General features: G+C 33.5%; 1 protein-coding gene across 3 annotated transcripts in view; it reads right to left on the bottom strand.

Annotated features, from left to right (window-relative positions):
* The window catches only part of LOC106786857 (ankyrin repeat and SAM domain-containing protein 1A), a 51767-nt gene that overhangs the window by 10705 nt on the left and 20888 nt on the right, over window positions 1-20174 (bottom strand). For 2 of the 3 annotated variants that reach the window (XM_014748703.1, XM_014748705.1), the window contains 4 exons: window positions 19649-19873; window positions 18987-19263; window positions 17481-18224; window positions 15032-15206 (listed from right to left, as the gene is read on the bottom strand). In XM_014748703.1, coding sequence (XP_014604189.1) covers window positions 15032-15206; window positions 17481-18224; window positions 18987-19263; window positions 19649-19873 — 1421 coding nt within the window. The remainder of the gene's footprint in view (window positions 1-15031; window positions 15207-17480; window positions 18225-18986; window positions 19264-19648; window positions 19874-20174) is intronic. The other variant, XM_014748704.1, reaches the window with a different exon arrangement.

Below are 20174 nucleotides of genomic sequence, written 5' to 3'. Positions count from 1 at the left end.
TTGTAAAATATTATACATATAGTTTCTTGATGAATTATAACCGAACTGGATAGTGAAATTAAAAAGAAAAATAACATTTTAAATAAAAATTCTATTGTACGATTGTATCCTATCATCATCTAATTAATATATTCATATTATCGATTTAAAAACTTTATGTTATGTATATTCGTGATGTTTATTTCATATCATTAGATAAAAAAAATCAAACGTTCTATCAGGATCGATAAAAACATAATTACAAGCAGAATAAAAATATACTCGAACAGGAAAATATTGCAAAGTTTTCTTGGAAGTGATTGTATATATGAAAAACAGATGGGAAAAAAAATATATATATGCATATCTATTTCTATTTCTTTCTTTCCTTTTTTGTATCACACGTAAATTTATATCACGTTCGTTTTACCATATATTTTAGCATGGATAAATGCTACAAAAAATATAGGTAATATTACGTGATAAATATTTATGTTTTGAGTTTTTCTGCTTTTTAATATGTTCATCCTTCTTTTCCAAATACGATGGTTTTTCTTTTCACTTAGTTGCTATGTTACCTATGTATATATATATATATATATACATATATAATATCTGTTTATCGTAATATTCATTAGACGAAAATACCCTCCCACACTTGTTACCATTTGCTACGATATAAACAAAAAGCTTTATATAAAGATGCAAAATAATAATACCATCCCGTTGAAGTCCGGGTTGAAATATACAAATTAAAATGCAAAAAAAAAAAAAAAAAAAAAAAAAAAANATATATATATATACATATATAATATCTGTTTATCGTAATATTCATTAGACGAAAATACCCTCCCACACTTGTTACCATTTGCTACGATATAAACATAAAGTTTTATACAAATTTTTATTTTTATAATTCTTATTATTTAAAGGACGGTTGGAAATGTTAAAAAAAAAAAAAAAAAAAAAAAAGAAATAAGAATTAAAATAAGGAAAATATTTATTGATATGTATATAAAGTGATAAATATACATATCATATATATTATATCATATGTATATAAATATATATAATATTTATTGAATATTGAATTCTCTCTTGGTCGAAGCGGTTCGTAAAAACGGAATAATTTATTTCTAACGTGAGTTCCGCGTTGATTGATTATACTAGATGCAGATAATTATAAATATTATAATCGTTATAATCTTAAATTATTATTATATAATACAAGAAAGTTATTTTCAAGTATAATTTTCGTGTGACAAAACTCGAAACAATGATTAATACGTAAACCAACATTGTATTATTTTAGTTTGTATCGACAAACACGTATATGCATCCATATTCCATGCTGGCAACTTTTATTAAACGCATATGTATGTATATGTGTGTGTTGATAGTACTCAAAGGGTTAATTCAAATCAACACCGTTAGATAGAGAACAGTATAAGTAATAGAAACGATCGATGGGGAAACACGAAATACAACAAACCTGTTGTATAAACGCGTTCAAAAGTTATTATGTACATATGAATATAATAAACAAAATATATTTGTATATTTAAATATATATAATAATATCTAGAAAGATAATTTTAAGTCGAACTATGTCCGAACGGTTAAAGCGTTAATATTTCGGTATTTGTTACGAGCATATATGTATCAGCGTCTATTAATATCAGTAACAGGGATCAACGAATCTTAACCGATTGTGGTTCCTTGTCATATTATAGTTCTCGGTAACACCTGCTGCCAACGTAATCATTCGAGGAAGCTAGTTAGACAAAGAGAAATCTAACATGAAATTGCTGTATCATATAAGTCAATTACAATTGATTTGGTTCATAACATGATATTATAGTTACGTATATTTCATTTGTTGCGATTTAATTGGCGTTAGACTCGTTCGCGCGTGAATAGATTAGAATAGTAGATAACATCGGGTAATCGTTCACGACTCTCAAGACGATTTATCTCAATGCATTACATTATCTTCCGCTCAGATAACAATCAGCCTTTAACATACGTTCTGTCAAGTTTAAGTGGCAACGATTATGCGACGCGGTGATTCGTCGTCTACTTAACAGTTCAATGGAATAATAACATCGTCGTTAAACCCTACTACATTATCTGAAATAAAATGCCAAACAGATAGAAAAATATCGAATTATCTGTCATATCTATTCTTTAATGATAATCATTATCAACCGAATTATCTTAACGTAAAATATGTAGGTGCCATTGTGAAAGGCATTAGTTGTGTGTAGCGCGCGTACAATTAAAAAGATTATTTTTTTTTTTATCAATTTTGTTGGACCTAATATAAAGACTGAAGTAGATAATGTTATCATCCGAATAATATCGGAACGCTGACCTTCATTTGCTATTTTAATCCATCACTTTGTCGAACATTTTCTATTTCTTTGAAATTTATTAAATTTTAAACGAAAAGAAAATCAAATAAAATACAGTAGTCATAAAAAGGCTAATAATAGAAAAAGTCTTTTGCGTGGCGTTCCTTTTTTTTCACAAATCTACGCGTAAAAATTCTTCGATGTCTCTTTTGAATATAGAATATTTCGAAATAGAAAACAAAATACCACGCGATACCACAAACTCTCTCTGCTTATAAATATCCTAGGCAAAGCATCGACCGTAAATTGGAACGATGAGTAATCGAATTTGCCGTGAGTAAAAAACATATTCAGAAAACTGACGTTGACAGCCTACCGCAAAATACAGTCAATGGAAGACATCCTGAATAGAAAGAAATTTTTTTTACCAGAAAATATTTCATATAACGTTAGAGCCAACATACCGTAAACATCGAAAAAAAAAAGAACGAGCTATACATTTCTTTAAAAAAAAAAACAAATCAAAACTAGAGGAATAATAATTCGGATGCTATATATATAATTAATTCGCATTTTTATCGTAGTATTTAAAATCACGGTTTCTTCATTGCGAAATTAAAAAAGAAATGTTTCAATTTGTAATTTTTTTCCGAAAAAAATATCCTTTAAGTAAAAAATCATTACGACGTATCTAAAATTTGTCAAGTGACAAATATTTAACGATACTTACAGTCTAATTGTAATGGTGCGGGTCTTGGGACAGCGAGCTTGAACGCCAGAGACTAAAGTTAGAAACCCATCTAAGAATATCAGAATTGCGAGGCCAGAATAGACCAGAGGAATAACATTAAGTGAAAATCTACCGTTATTCGAATCTACAGAATTAACAAGAACGATGAAAGAAACTCGATATTTTTATATCTATCGCATTCCTGTTCTCTATTTCTACATACAGATTCTCAGTCACTCTTTTCGTAATTGGACCAGACTCGTTATTTACATTGACAACTTTTACAACTACGACACGCCAAAAAGAAAGAGAAAACAATCTTTCCTATTGAAGGAATGTATGTATTTTATCTAACATTTTGACTTTTTTAACACCTAAGACTATTAATTCTATATTTCTGATCCTTTAGAATCACAAATAATAAAAAGAAAAATAAACGAAATATGTAAGAACATTATTAAGGAAAATATTTCAACAAAATAATACATCATCGATCATAGAAATATCTCATTCTATCGACGAATAATATTGTTACAGGGAATATGCATAAGCAGATGAATTAAAAATTATCAAGTCGTTTCTTCCAACTGGATTTATTCAGAAAGTACTCGACTTTCTTGAAGTGCATACGTTATATATATGTGTGTGGTACGTACGGTAGCTCTTGAAACATTAATTAACCGTACGATATTTTTCCCGCAGGTACAAAGTGGAAGAGGACGAAGTTGTTCCGAGACAAAAGAATAAAGAAAAGAGAAAAGAAGAAAAAAAAGAAAGAAAGAAAAGAAAAGAAAAGAAAAGAAAGGGGGAAAAAAGGAAAAACTGCACAATCCTCACCTCGAACAGGACAGTAATACCTATATACTCGTGTTGTCCTCGCGATGTGACGTAATCCGTGTCGTCGTACCGTGCAAACTATTATTACGTCAAGGGAACGTAAGAAGCAACAAGTATCGCGGTTTTTGCGAAGCACGTCAGGAACTTCGAACACGCGATATACTTGCCGAGTGCACGTGGCATGACTGAACACACGCATACACGAGCAATTGCTCCTATGTATATATATATATACATATTATATCAACGTGAAAGAAAGATTGCACATTTGGAAATAGTAGAAGCGGAGGAAGAAGATTGTCTCTTCGTTCTCATTCTCACACATACTCACATACATTCACACATGCTTTCTCTCTCTCTCTCTTTCCTTCTTTCTCAGTATCACAGATGTGCATACGTTTATCTTATACTCGTCCTCTCTTCGGTCAACTTTCTCATCTCTTTTTCTCACTCAGTCATTCTCTTTACTTCGAAGATCCGCTTTACTCCTCCTTCGAATCTGTAAACAGTTCTTATCCTTCTCCTTCTCTCTCTCACTCTCACTCTCTCTCTCTCTCTCTCTCTTTCTCTCTTTATCTTTCTCTTTCTCTTGCATTTTATTTTGCATATAACCATTTCTTTTCTTTCGAGCGTTACGAAGGTAAAAGAAAGATAGAAAGAGAAGGTCAAACGCGTTGCATCTCCTTTTATCCTTTAGAGAGGGAACGAACGAGCAACGAAGAACGAGCAACGAACAACGCTCGAGTTTTCCAATGCGACACGCCCTGAACAAGACTAACTCGGTTCACCACCTGTCTCTATCTACGTATCCTCGATCAATGCAGGATCGAACGTACCCATCGATCGTCCTTCTCGAGCTAGACGGTGCACGTGGCTTCCACCTGCTCCTCCTTCTTCCCCGCCTCCTCCTTCTCTTGAATTATCAGTTTCCTCTTTCACGATACAAGAACTCAGAGATATCCTCGACACCCCCACTTTCCTAAGAACGGAGGTTTTACGAGGACAACTTTGTAAAATTGCTTCTCCATCTCTCTAGATCTCTCTTTCTCTCTCTCTCTCTCTCTCTCTCACAGTCTTCGCCGAGACGACATTCTTTCTACATACGTCGACTCGACTTCTTGGCTCCAACTCCAGTCCAATAGAATCAGCTGACTCCGATGTAAAAAGATATATCACTCCTTTCGATCTCCTTTATCGATAATTCCTCCTTTTCAAAACAATGATGATCACACTTATAAACGAACGTTCCGATCCTCCCTTTGCATTCACCACGTACAAAAACGATTCTATGCGGACAAACAGAATGAACTAAAATGTTCCTTTAGATTTGCCCCGAGGCTCACGGCTAAACTCTTAGCCGATGTGTCGCGAGGCTGCTTAACGAGACGACTAATTCGAACGTGTTGGGTCCACGAGCACAAATGAGGAACAGTAGGAAAGAGGAGGAGGAGGAGGAGGAGGAGGAAGAGGAGGTGGTGTGGTGGTGGTGGTAGTAGAAGAGGAGGACGAAGAAGAGAAGGAGAAGACCTCGACACCCGCACTACCGTCTGTCTGACAATAAGCTTGTGAGAAGGACAGAAAGTGAGAGTGAGAAGGCACGAGAAGAGAAGAGAAGAGAAAGAGTGCGAGAATGGCCCCTTCTCCGTTTCAACGTATTTGTGTTTGTTTGTCAGTGAGCGGACCGACCGTCACAAAGAGGAAAAGAGAAAGAGTGAAAAAGCAAGAGAGGGAGAGCTAGTGGCCAGAGCAAGAACGTGCGAGTAGTATGGAAAGATGACCCCAGATATGGGACTAGCACTCGACGGGACCCCGGACCGAATCGCACTGCGTTGTGTCGAGTCCAAACCCAGGGCCCTGACCGATCGTTTAACCAGAGAGGGACTCTCTCCCTTCCTCTTCCTTCCTTCCTTCCACCTCCGCCCAAGCCTCTCTCTACGTGGGATCGTGCTGCCACAACCTGCGAGACAACTTGCATTCCAAATTTATGCACCGTGCACGCATCGCGTGTTTTCGAAATAAGAACGTGAATTTCTCTTGCAAAATACGATGGCTTTTTCATATCGCAAAGCAATTTTTTGACGGGTAAACGCTCGTTCGTTCGTTCGTTCGTTCTTTCGTTTCATGATTTTTAATCGATTTCTTATCGAGGTATGTGTCATCTTATTGCTAATTAGTTTCATAATAATGATAATAATATTGAGAAGTTCTAACTAAATTCTAATTTACTTCATTTTACAAATTACACAAGAATCTTACTTTGTTTTATTTGATTATCTTCTCGTATGCTATTGTATATCACGAGAAAAGTAGAAAAAGATTGTGACATCAACGAGAATATTGGAAATATTATTTTCTTACTAAACACGGGGATAATAGTTTGATAGAGAAAAGTTAAGGATGTGTATTTCTTTGTTGTGCATCTACGTGACTAGTCAATACGATTAGATCTCTTTCGAGGTTCTTTCATTGTATCACGAATGTAAGTTTGTTCGAAGAACGGTTTAACCGAGCAATGATGCTGAGGAAAAGATCTCTTAAAAGATTTATCCACCTTTCTTGTTCCACCATCGATGTCTCCTAGGTAACATGCCGAGCATGATATCTTAAATGTTTCCTCACGCGTATTTTTATTGGATTTTACCAGTGATTTGTTATTTTTTAACAAACATATCGATTTATCGCATATACGATTCTATTTAAACATTTTCCTTTGTGTTCTTTCTACCACAAATCACACGATGAAGATTTTTATATCATTTTTTTTTGAATATATAACGATAATTTCATTAATGTTTAAAAAGATTTAAACTGCAGATACTTGTGTGTACTTTTCATTAAATTATTCGAACTATTTAATTTTGAAGTATCTCACAGAATCGTAAAGAATTGAAATGGTGTATATGTGAGCTAAAAATAAGGCTGTTTTATCACAAGGTTGACAATTTAGGCGATTAACACTTATGTGAGTATCCTAGAGCTCAGGGATCTCGAAAAACCTTGACACGACCCTGACGAGAAGAATTGAATGACACAGGCAACGCAATGAATACTGCTGCCGTACGAAGAGTATGCTTACAGATGGTAAATGTCGCTTCTAACTGACCAGACATGGTCATTGTGATGTTAATGAACGCAGGAAGAAGCATTTTTGATCGAATAAATCAACTGCCTTTTTTTTTTTTTGTTAACTACCCGTAGATATAACTTGTTCTTCGTGTTTTGAAAAATTACTGATTTTAGAAAACGACGCATTTCAAGAATCGTTTTATAAACTTTGAAATAAAATAGATAACGATAAATTATGTAAATAGACACGAAAAATAGAAAATTAAATAAAATTGAAATAACACATATGGATAAAATGTAAATTATCAAAAATATATACGTAAATTAAATATTGATACGAAACTATGAAACTTGATATAAATATGTGTATAAGATAGAAATCGAGATAGAATTTGATCCGTATAAGAGTATATAAAGATGGTTTAATAAATTTTAATTAAGTGACTTAACGTTAGATTACGACGGAAGATTATATCCGATAACTCGTTAAAGCTAATAACATAATTAATTACTTATTAAATCTTCTTTCTGAGAAGTCTCCTAAGTTCTTCACTTTTAATGAAACGATTCATAGAAGATCGAAATACATGACTACATATATGACAATGATAAATCGATTGTCATGTATGAATAAATATAAAAATTATATTCGTTGATCAAGGATAAGCTTTAAAAAAATACTGCGAATCGTATTGTATATCATTGTATTATGATAAAGAGAAGTATATTTGGAAGTTTAATTAAAATCATACTCAAATTAAACGATCCTCTTTTTGTAAAGAGTGGACGTCGTTCAAAGTAATAGCAATGGACGTATATATATTAACACAAATACATTGAAACCATCGAAAGACGAGGTCTTCTTCGTTACGTGTGAGTCACATCCCAACGATCCAAACATTCCTGCGTGATGTCATAATATGTGATCCCGAGCATACAACAGTATCACTAGTTTTTTCGCGCTACGAAAAATCGCCACTCGTGACGAGTGTGTTCTATATACCGACGTTTTAATCCCAATTACAAAAATATTAATTATAACCTAAATTGCTAAGGGATATCATCGAAACTGATGTCACGTTTTTGTGATACTTTTACATAGTTTTTCACATAATCAAATTCTCAGAATATTTTGCACAATCACACTTTCCCCATTAACAACCTATATTTTCTATAGTAAAAATGTGATTTATCCCTTTACAATATTAAATATAAATGAAGAATATGTTTTCTGAATAATGATCAAGTAAATAAGAAAATACTTTCGGTATGTATATGGATCTGGAAAGATCTATTACGCCATTATGCGATATAGTACTAGGAGACTAACGAAGTTAAATTAATAATTATATCATTGATGAGTCATCGTAACAAGTTGTGCGAATGCCAGACCATACTTTCGCGCAAATGATAATTTCAAATTCTCGAAATCCGTTAAGACATAATATCATATTCTTGTATTTATTTTACAAAAGAACATATACACACATATTATTCGAAATTGTATAACTTCCTATTACATGATCTCTTTTTATATGGTAATTCTTAGAAATATTTAAAATTGTATTCTAATGCTCCCGTATATAATCCCTTGGTCATAGCACCCGTATTTTTTTTTTCAGTACGTTAGATAAAGTATACCACCCATGCGTGTTACTAGGAACTGGTCGAGATAGAAGCTTTACCTTACGAGATAAGAGAGTTTGAAGAAACGCAGTCTTTTGGATATACCACAGTTAACTGAGCTAACAATGAATCTTTGGGATACGTTATACGAGAATTCGAGATAATCGAAAGTATAGTTATACATATACGAATTCACTAATAAAAATAAAAAGCAAATATATTATGTAGATATTCAATCCACGTTGTGATAACGAAAAATAAGAGAAATCTCTAACGCTACTATATTTCACTTATCTACACAAATATATTATATTCCATCATTTACGCACTCAATCATTTGAAGGCCAACCATTTAAAACAATAAACGTATGATAATAAATCACGTTCGAAACTAATGGGAAAATTATTATTGAATAAAAGAGAAATGTGTTCGAATATTGGAAATAAAGAACAATAGAGAGATTAGGATTGACAAAGAAAATAAAAGAAATAATCAGTTCATTCAAAGCAGTAGTACTTAAAGCTCTGTCTGTATAATAAGTGTATCCGGGCGAGGTGCTTAAAGAATTAAAGTGGCCAAGAAAGAGTTCATCGGTACTCCGTGACAAGAGGAGTTTCCCTATTGAAGCTAAACGGTTGCACTTTAACAGAAGAGAACGTTAACGTTGTGTTACGTTGTGAGAAAAAAAAAAACAAAAAAGGAAAAAAAAGAATAGAAGAACGCAGCACGCTGTTGTGTGTTATATCACGTTACTCACCAGCAGCTTCGCGCCATTATGTTTAAAATGCGCGCGCGTTCAAGCCAACTGCCCAATGACACCCGCTGCCGGATGTCGTAACGTAGTTTGTCTTATTGTCGCTAAACCCCCATTAAAATTCTCATGGCATCAGTCTGACGCCAAAACCGACGCACACGTTCCTTCGCAAAAGTCATCGTGAAAAACCGTTTGCCATCCCCAATCGAAAGAGAGAAACGTTCGCGTTTGTTATTTCAAATAAACTTTCGTTAACCCGTTCACATTCTTCAAATTCTATAAGTTCGAATAAAGAATATCTCTTTAAAGATAATTTAAATCTATTATCATTTTATTCGTAAATTAGCTTTTTTTTAATTAAAATGTTAGACAATTTGAAAGATAATATTCGTTTCACATATATATTTCGATAGTATTGATAAATTGATAAGCGAAATTATTAACTCGCGTGTTTCGATAAAGTGAAACATTTGATCCCGAAAGAGCAATTGATTCATAACCTACGACAAATGTACACGACGAGAATTATTTCGTGATAAATGAAAAGAGAACGCATGTATGATATAGCTATATATGTACGTCGAAGGGGGAACAAAAAAGAAAAAAGAAAAAAAAAAAAGGAAATATATAAACGAATACGATTATATCTCGAATGTGTTTAAACGTATGTAAATCTTCCTAACGACCTGTGTAATTTGTAGAAAAAGAAAAAGAAAAAGAAAAAAAAAAACCAAGATTAAAAAGAAATAAGAAAAGTACACTAAACTACCGTACGATGAGCGATAACTCGTTAAGAGGCGGAAACTAACGCGTCGATACGTACACGGACAAACCGTGTCCTTGTGGTGTGGCAAAATGTCCGGCAATGAACTATCGCATTGCAAAATGTGAAAGCGATTAAAATTCCAACCGACGGACGAGTCTCTTTCTCTATTTCTCTCACACACTCTCTTTCTTTCTATCTTTCTATCTTTCTATATTCCCCGCTGCTTCTATGAAGTGTTCTTTTCCTCGTGACTCCTTCTAGCACCGAGAGTTACGTGAGAAGAATCGGTATATAGATTCGAAAAGTGTGCCTACTTTTCTTTTTACAATGAAAATAAATAATTGTATATAACATATTATTGTAACATACGATTACCCATTGACTTTTCTTATTTCACCACACGAAAACAATACACATTTGTTCTATGTTACTTTTATCATAGAAATAAGAAATACCTAATTAATCGATAAACGATTGAACGAACGAACGAAAACAACGCTTAGCCGGTTGAAGCGTCGTATACCTACTGACTCTCCTGAGACAGAAAATCGTCGTGTCTGTCCGCTGTCAGATAAGAATATCTATCGTCAGCCATCCACGCCTCTACTGTATATACATATATATATAAATACGTACACGTATGCGTCCTTACGTATTATATACAACACGTATACGCGTATAAAAACATGTGTATGTTTTTCTCTTTTGTGTGTACGTTCCACACGCGTTTTTATCTTTACGTGTAGAAAACATATAAAAAGCATATACGAGGAGAAGGAGTCATACAGGTAAAACGATACATTCTATGTTGTCGTCGTTCTAAATGTAATAACTATAATGTTACCAAACGTATATACAAAACATCAATATCGATGACACTTCGATACGCGTGCGAAAAATCTCGTTAAGGAAGACGGTAACGTTACGCGGAATTTTCTAATACCGCGATCGAACAAAACAATAAAAAAAAAAACAAGTAGCAATTGGTCATTTTGATAGTGACAACAATTGTTATTCGATTCTATGACCCTAATAACCAATCGTAAATGATTATAAACGATTTGTAGACACGTTGTAATGATTATTTGAAAATATAAGAAGAAAAATAGAAACTTATAATTGATGTTATTAATGCAATAATCTCACCTTGACTTAGTTGAATCGACCGAGACTCAGCTATCGTGATGATTTCTTATATTACCTCAATAATAATGTATAAATTATTTCTTCGTTACAACACTATATCGCTTATGATTTAATGACACACTAGTGTCGTGTGGGTTTGAATTCTATGTTAAATGTATCCTTTATTAACTCGTAAAATTGTTTAAATAATGACAATTTTAACTGTTTAAATATTGTATATATGTTTCTCACTTGTGCATTTACAAATATTTGGAGAAACCACGTATGTACTCGTCAGCTTTGTAGATGAAAGCATAGTTAAATAAATACAATTAAATTGGCATTAAGTATTTATCGAGCTTTACTGATAAGATAAATTTCAAATGTTTTCAGTGCGTTTAGAGAGAAGAAAAAAATATTCGAAATATAGCGAAAAAACATGCATTAGCATATAAAACTTATATACAATTATAAAAAAAAAAAAGAATTTTAAATAAGAACGAATATATTATATACGTCGAGATTATATAATAAAAAATTTATGTTAAGCAAAGTATTATAAATATATACTGTATATATCCACTGACCTGTAAAGGAAGCATCGAAGAGAACGGTCGAATTTCGGGTGAAATTTTTGATTTTTAACAGACTTACTCGCTGCTTATTTAACGAAAACGTTCACCTGTAACATTTTTTAATCTCATTCCTCGCAATCGCATGCACTGTTACACAAGAACGCCGTCGTTATGAAAAATGCGATATAAAAGACTGATAAATAATTAATCGAGACTTTTTTTTTTTTATGTGTTCGTGTATGGCAAATAATTGCAAGCATGAAATTTACTCATCGTGTAAATGAATACGTGTACGATATACAAGGAACGCATTCGTACAAATGAATACGATGCATTCTGCTTATAAATAATCAGCAAATGATAATATTACATACATATATACAATTTGTACAATTTTTATTACAATAATATTTGGTAAATGTAGCACAATTTTGGATACTATCGTGCCATACAATAGAAAATACTCTCTAAATCGTTCATTATTACATCAATAGCGTTTATACTGAAATATTATATAAACAAAAAAGAAAATAATAAATTTCATTTTGTTTTATATGCTTGACAAATACAAAGAGACATTTCTTGAATATCTCACATAAGCTTTAAAAGGACAAACGAAGCGACAAAATAAATGTAGACATCGCATACATTATAGCAGCGCAACGTTTATTACCAAACCAATGTTATATTATAAACGATAACTTAACTTTTAAAAGTAAGTATATATATAAATATATATATACATATGTATATATGTATATATATATATATTTCTCGCTCTATCTAAATAATCTTTTATATATATGTGAGTCTATGTTCACATATTTCAAACGATTAAACTACATAAGTATCGACATGTAGCGTGTGTGTGAATTATCTTATATCAAAGAATAATTAATTCTGAACTAAATCACAAATTTTAATACGAGTTCTTTACTTATTTTATAATCTTTTAGTGTGTACTGTTTCCCACGTTTAAGATAGATTCGTTTTCGATAATACTACTTTATTGCATAAAAAATTGTCTCTGCTTGTTGTGATAATAAGAGTAGTGTAAAAGAATTAGAAAAATATATAATAATGAACCTTATTGTGCTGTATTTTAAACTATTTCATAAATTCATATAAAAAGTGTTACATGACGTTAAACACGTTAGTAAAAAACAAACAAACAAAAAAAAGAAGAAATAAAAAGAAAATGCATGCTCCAAAATTGTTGACGAATTTGTAAAAAAAATTCTTATTGTTATTACATTCATTTTTGAAGAGGTTATTTACAAAATCAAAATCGAATCTATCGACGACGCGTATTGAATACTTCAATATACTTACTATTTTAATGAATAATATTTTTATACATATATATATATATATACGTAGATATATGTACCTCTACTTCTTGGCTCAACCATACTTCTATATATACATATTTAATAATATTACTTATTATAGGTACTATATAAATTGGACTTAGCTACTCATTAAATTTTTGTCTACATCTATTTATCTACTTAATACTACCAGTATACGGACGCGAAGCTACTCTTTGTTAATACCTATACTGTTATCAAATACTGCTTTATAAATGTAATTTCAATGATATAGATTTTTATAGATATATACGTAATTACATGATTGTGTACTCAAAATCGGCAAGAAAATAAAATATATCTATTGGAAAAAAATATACAAAAACAAATAACGTTATTATAAAATCTCTAATAATTCATCTATTATCTTCTTCTGCCTATTTTTTTATCTTGCCTAATATATAATATCATTAAAATTGTTTTTAAAACAAACAATATTTGTTTCATTTTAGTTAATACACGATGAAACAAGAAATATTATTTGAGCGTATTGCAATTGCGATATATTCTATGTATAATTATAAACATATCATATATATTATATACAATATCTATATACAAAAACCCTAATACATGATTTTCAAACGAACTTTTTGACAATCTAAGGAACCAGTTTATTCACTGTACATCTCATAACCCTTAACCGTATCATTTGTGACACTTACGTTAACTAACGTAAGTCGGTCGACAAGCATGGTAGGGTCATACTCGGAATGTTCAATTTAACAAACGCGACAATTACGATAAATGTTAACTTCTCGGTGTTTTTATCGAAGCGAAATGCCTATCTATTACATACGTCAAGTTAATTTACGAATAACAATCAATATAATGATAGAATTGGATAGTTACTATTTTTCATCACGTGTCACAAAAATAACAAGCTTTCGAAATCGTTAAATTCTCGTTTTTATTTTTTTCCCCCTCGCTAAAACGAACGTGTCCTTTTTCATAGGACAATTTAAAGTTTTATTATTAGTTTCAACAAGATAGAGAAAAATTTGAAATCGGTTTTTTTTTTTTTTTTTATTGCACTTCCGCGATCATCAACAACGTGTTATTTCGTCATATATATTTTCTATATACATATAATATTATACGTATACATCTAAATACATAAAACTATGTTCCAAAGCCCATCCATACTCTTAACCTTCGAATGAACCTCATGGTGGCTTCTTTTTTTCTTATACAACCAAAGAAGGCTTTTCGATACCCGATCCAAGTTCCGATGGAACGAACGAGGTCTTCCTCGAGCTGTCCGATAACGGAGGTACTACTTGCCCCCAGGATAGATTACCTTCCCTTTTTTTCCAGCAAAGATTTCTTCAGGTTAAAGTGCATCCGATTAATGTCAGGAAAGAAACGGGCAGAGAGAGTGATTTAAAGTTTTTACAGATAATTTGTTCTGGGTTTTCTTTTTTTTCTTTTTTTTTTTTGGTGTGCGTGAAATTTATCGACATTTAGTAAATCTTTTGGTAAAATCGATAGGATTGAATAGATATAACATAAAAGGGATTTATATCTACATATATATATATATATATATATATATAAACTAATATGAATATTTAATTAGAAATCATTACGAGTATTCAAAAAAATTCTTTTTTTTTTTTTTACAAACATTATCTCAATTTTTAATCGTTAAAAATTCAAACTTTATAAGAGGGGAGAAAATAAGAAAATATTTATCATGAGGAAGGAGAAAAAGGTCCGGCAACGTGTGTATCTCCATCCGTGTTCAGGCAAACCGTAAACAACAAAGACGCAACACAACGATTATGCATGTACACGTGGTCAGAAAGAAGCGTCATGCGGTGCAGCCAAGCGTGCGTTGCTGTTTACCTGCGAAGGGCACGTCTCCGAAGTATTCCTCAACGTTGTCGGTAGACATGCTCTTGTCCGAAAGAGAAACGCTCGATAAAGATCCGCTGGATGCATCTAGAGAACCGCTTGCTGGAAACTGTAGCAAATCCTCGTCAGTTTCCGTTTCCATGTCGCGAGATCTTCTTTTGTATACCTAACGAAAAACGAATGCAAAATATTTTTCTCTTCTTTTCCTGGTTTTTTTTTAATTCTTTTCTCCAAAATTTTCTTTCGATAATTTAACACCCTAAAAAGTTCCTGATCGACATAAATCATGATATTTCGATAATCATGATATGATAGATGAAGATCATATATGGAAGGATGAGCGTAACATTATTTTTTCGTTCTTCGTAATTTTGTTAAAAGATGTAAGGGTTTTTATCTTCCTTGAACAATATTTTTTAATTAATCCTCATTTAATTCTATAATATTGTGTGAATGTATACTATGTTTCTTTTTCCTCTTGCTAAGTCAAGAGAATATGATTTGTATGGCTTATAAAATGACTACAAATACATTGTACAGAGTAATGAAAATCAAAAATCGAGAAAGAAATTTCCTTAGTTCGACTTTCCGCAACTAAAATTTGAAGAATTCTAAACGGTATATACGATCATCATCGAGATGAATATTTTTCAAGATAAAAAGTATAAATCATCACTGAAAAATTATATATTTTGATGTACTTTCAACGATATAGAAGAAGAAAGAAATATCAGGAAAACGAGATAAAAGAGACAAGCAAAGAGAAATGGAGAAACATTTTCAAGAAAGCAAGAGAGAAAAAAAGAACCAGAAAAGCGCAAAAGTCAGAGACTTCATTATCCAAAGGGTGTCAGCGACTTGCATTTTGCTGCTCTACTGAACTCCCGGAAGTTGACAAGTGAAAAGCAACCATCCGTAATCGGTCCCTTCATTTTCTTCCTTCCCTTCGTCTTTTTGGGTCTCTCATCTTCTTTTCTTTTTTTTTCTCTTCGACTATTTTTCAAACGACAGTTTTCTTCTCAACGATTGTAACAACATTTGTTTAAATCACGTTGACGATCATATTTCAAACACAGATTTGATTGAAAATTCTTATCAAAATGTGGGCTTTACAAGAAATCTTTCTCATTGTTTAAACGATCTTCAATTACTAAAATGTAATTTCACGCGATGATATATACAATAAAATAAACATATTATGATCACAAAATAATAAAAAATTAAACGCTTAAAATACGCTAAAATGTATAGGTATTCTTCCTTCGTAGACTAACACATCCGGCTTACTTCATTGTATAGTCATAAGCGACAGGTTGCAAATAGGGGAAGATCGTATCTTTGAAGAAGTAGATTTCTAAATAACGGTAGAAGTCGAGTTGAGCATTCCCCGAAGATGCAACGAAGCAAAAGCCGGGAATGCTCGATTCACACGATTTCAACGCACCAACGGATCCTTCCGAGCAAACGGAAACGTATCCGTACTCCAACGATGCACGTTGCTCGAAGGAACACGTTCTCCTTTTCCCTTCTGTGGCATCTAGTGAAAAGGATACACACACATACACACACATATATATATATATATATATTCATATATATTATATCTATGTTAGATTTTGCCGAGCGTGTACGGCCGTTGAAAGATGTAGTGCATATACCAGCCGTCGTCAGCGTTTGATGAAGAGAAAAGCATCGTATGCTGACTAGAAGAGAAAGAGAGAAAGAGAAAGAGAAAGAGAGAAAGAGAAAGAGAAAGAGAAAGAGAGGAGAGATAAGAGAGCACGCCATGGATATCCAAGTACCGGTAGATAGGAGAGAGGAAGCGTGCGCGTAGAGTCGGTCTCACAGCAGAGCGATCACAGGATGACGCGGCAAACGGCTGTGAAAGAGCGATGCTGATACCACGAGCAGAAACTAAGAGAGGGAAAGGGAGAGAAATAGGGTAGGGAACTGCCAGATTTGGCTCCTTGGAAATCGCATCACAGATCAAACAGGGCTTGTATATTAAACGTAGCCCGTGGTACGTAAGACGTTCCTACATAGGTATACCTATACATACTAGAGACCATATACTACCGCTTATCTTCTATCCAACGATTCGAATCGACTGAGAGATTTAACGATCTTTGACATAGATGGAATTTCTCGAATTCACGACGTTCCCCAACTCTTAGTGCAATTCTCATACGACAAGATATGAAATCGAACACACCCGTTCCCCATGCATCAACGATCACATACCCAAAACGTACGGAAATGAATCTTCTAAAGATCTTCCGAGAATATGTTCGAGAAATCTTCTATCTGTAAATCGTCTATTGTATTACACTCAAATGTTGTTTTATAAATGAACAACACAAATTGTTTTGAGATAAATATTTAACAAAAAAAAAGAAAAAAGATATATAGAAAGAGTCGAATGAAATTTAAAAAGGCTCACCTGGCTCAACGGACGAATACGTTCATGAATCGACTTTTCAGCTTGCATGGCGGAAGGTGGCGGATGATCGGGAGTCGGTGGTTGAACGTAATGAGTTGGGCTCGTGGGGAACATCATTTGAACACGCCTGAGTCTCTTATCCGTGGCCTCTCTACCATCCTGAACCATTATTGTAAACCCACCCTCTGGAATCTCTCGTTTTTCGTCTAGCAAGCTCTCTTGGGAAGACTTCAAGGTGAGAAAAGCGTTTGAGACGAAGGTTTGTTCTTGGTGTATCGAGTCGTTTTCACTGCATGGCGATTTATCGACGCAAGGACCGTTGTTATCAAGTTCATAGCCTTCGTAAGCGTGTCTACGAAGTTTCCTTCTTGGATTTAACATTTTTATTGGACGATTCTCGTAAATTGACGTTATCGCTATTGGTTCTACGTTGGTATTTGATGTTGTCGTTGCTGTCGCTACCGGTATTCCCTCTCGTCGATTGGTACCACTTTCCATGGACGGCACGAAACGAGACTTCATCTCTACGTATTGGTCAACGCTTCTCGTCACGTGTCGTAATTGCTCACGACGTTTTTGTAGCTGCTCGAGATCTATGTGACTACGCGCACCGCTACGCGCCAAGAACAAGTACTCGTAGTTACTCGGACCCAACGAACAGTCCGCCGAAAGTGACATTTGAGTCTGCAGGTGCGTTGGCGAAACCGATAGGTTACGCCTCGGTGGTTTCTTCGGTGGTGTTGGCTATAAAAATCCCCATTAAATCAGCCTCCCTATTGGTATCGATTCATGATACCTACTTTATAACAACGATCTCTACGTTATACGAAATGAAAGCATAAAAGATTGATTCTTTCGATGTATATTTAATTTTGTGTATTGCGAATAAAGAAAAATAACTATGCGTTTAATAATCAACGATCGACAACTACAATTTTGTTTGTATATCCAAATACAAATGAAAAAGTATCTATTAAAATACGTTAACTCGAACTCTATTTTCAAAGGATTCCATCAGTTTTATATATTTTGTATCGAGCGATGCAAAAATCTATTTCCTCTACCTTCATATTAGATTTCTCCGTTACAACGATCGAATCGACAGACCAATTATCGAGGAATCGATCAACGAAGTGAATTCTTTACTCTGGAAGCCACGAAATTGATGATACCTCCATCAATTTAAACCACACTCTAAACATTGTCGATATCTTACTTCTCGCTTCGTATATAGAATATTTGCAAAACGTTTCTCTCGTTAAAACGCGTAATCGTTCTAGAATATTAATCGTACCTATACTAAAATAACATTGTTCCTCGTATTTATAATTTAACGATGACGATGATCACTGATTCGATCGTATAAACGATGAAATTGGAACACTCAGGAATCCTAAATATAATTTGTAAAATTTTCAACATAAAAAAATCAATAGCTTCGAATAATTTCGGTTAACTTATGACGTCATTTCATCCCTCTAAAGAAAAAAGAAAAAATAAACTTACCGAGACTTTGCTGTTAGAGGCAGGGCTATGAAGTGAGCTGGACAGGGGCGCCATTGGTAAGTAAATCCCAGGGACACCAGAATCGTTGGGTAAACATCGTCGTTCCCGTGGGCTTGGTCCACCAACGCTGGAGGACGAGGAAACGCTCAATTGATCGGACTCCCTGTTACCACCGTATCCTGTGGGCAATGTCAAGGACAGATCCTCCGACACGAAGCTACCCTCCATGGTTCCTCTTGGTACAGGTGGTGTTTGATACAATCCACTATCCGAACCCCTACGATAGTAAATCCTCAAACTAAATCTTTGAACGTTACTAATCGTGATTATTATCTTTACGAATACTAACTATTATACATACCACCAAAATCGATCGTTTCCATTTTTTTTCCTATAAAATCTCTAACGCAAGTTAAATTATTCAACATCCTACGATTATATTTCAAACGAACTGAGCTTCCCTATTTGAACTGTATACTTTTGTAAATTGTTTATTACGATTATTTAAAAGGATTTTGATCAAAATACGATAGAAAGAGAAAACGCAGTTCGTTTCGTTTCGTTTCGTTTCGTTCTTTCGTTCGTTCGTTTGTTTTATTTGATAATAAGCGAATTATAAATATGTGAGTGATGGAAGTGGCAAATGTTGTTTATGTCATTACCCTGTCGTGTCGCGTGGTTGTAACGGTGTTCTAGAAGAGATGATAGTGTTTTGTGCTTTGTCTTCCGGTGTTTGGTCAGAACTTTCAAGAGTATTTATGGAGTTGAGAGTGTCAGACATAGACATGAGAACACTGTCGAAGATTGAACTGGGGTCGGAGTAATCCTCTGTCTGCGGGAGAGTCCTCCGTACTCCATTCACTGGTCCCCTATTCTGCTCATCTTCACTGAAACGCGTCATCCATCTAGGCTCGTTAAATCTTTTTTTATATATATATATTCAACCTATCTTTTTTTAATTTTGAAGCATTCGATACCGTAAAATTTCATCGAAATGAAATCGCCTAAAATTTCTAATCCCGAATAATCTTGAAATGTATCTGATCTCTTTCAAATAAATTGCAAAGGACACGAATACAGAAAAAAAAAAAAACAAAAGAAGGAGAGAAAATCTTCGAATAGCAGAAGGAGAGAAGGCCATATCCGTAGGACACGGTTGAGAGGCATGGTTATTAGTTTTATGCTGAG

Source organism: Polistes canadensis, unplaced genomic scaffold (genome assembly GCF_001313835.1).
Source record: "Polistes canadensis isolate GaletaPanama2010 unplaced genomic scaffold, ASM131383v1 scaffold_86, whole genome shotgun sequence".
In the NCBI taxonomy this organism is placed as follows: Eukaryota; Metazoa; Arthropoda; class Insecta; order Hymenoptera; family Vespidae; genus Polistes; species Polistes canadensis.
The sequence above is the reverse complement of the archived record's forward strand: the minus strand, read 5'-3'. Positions and strand labels throughout refer to the sequence as shown.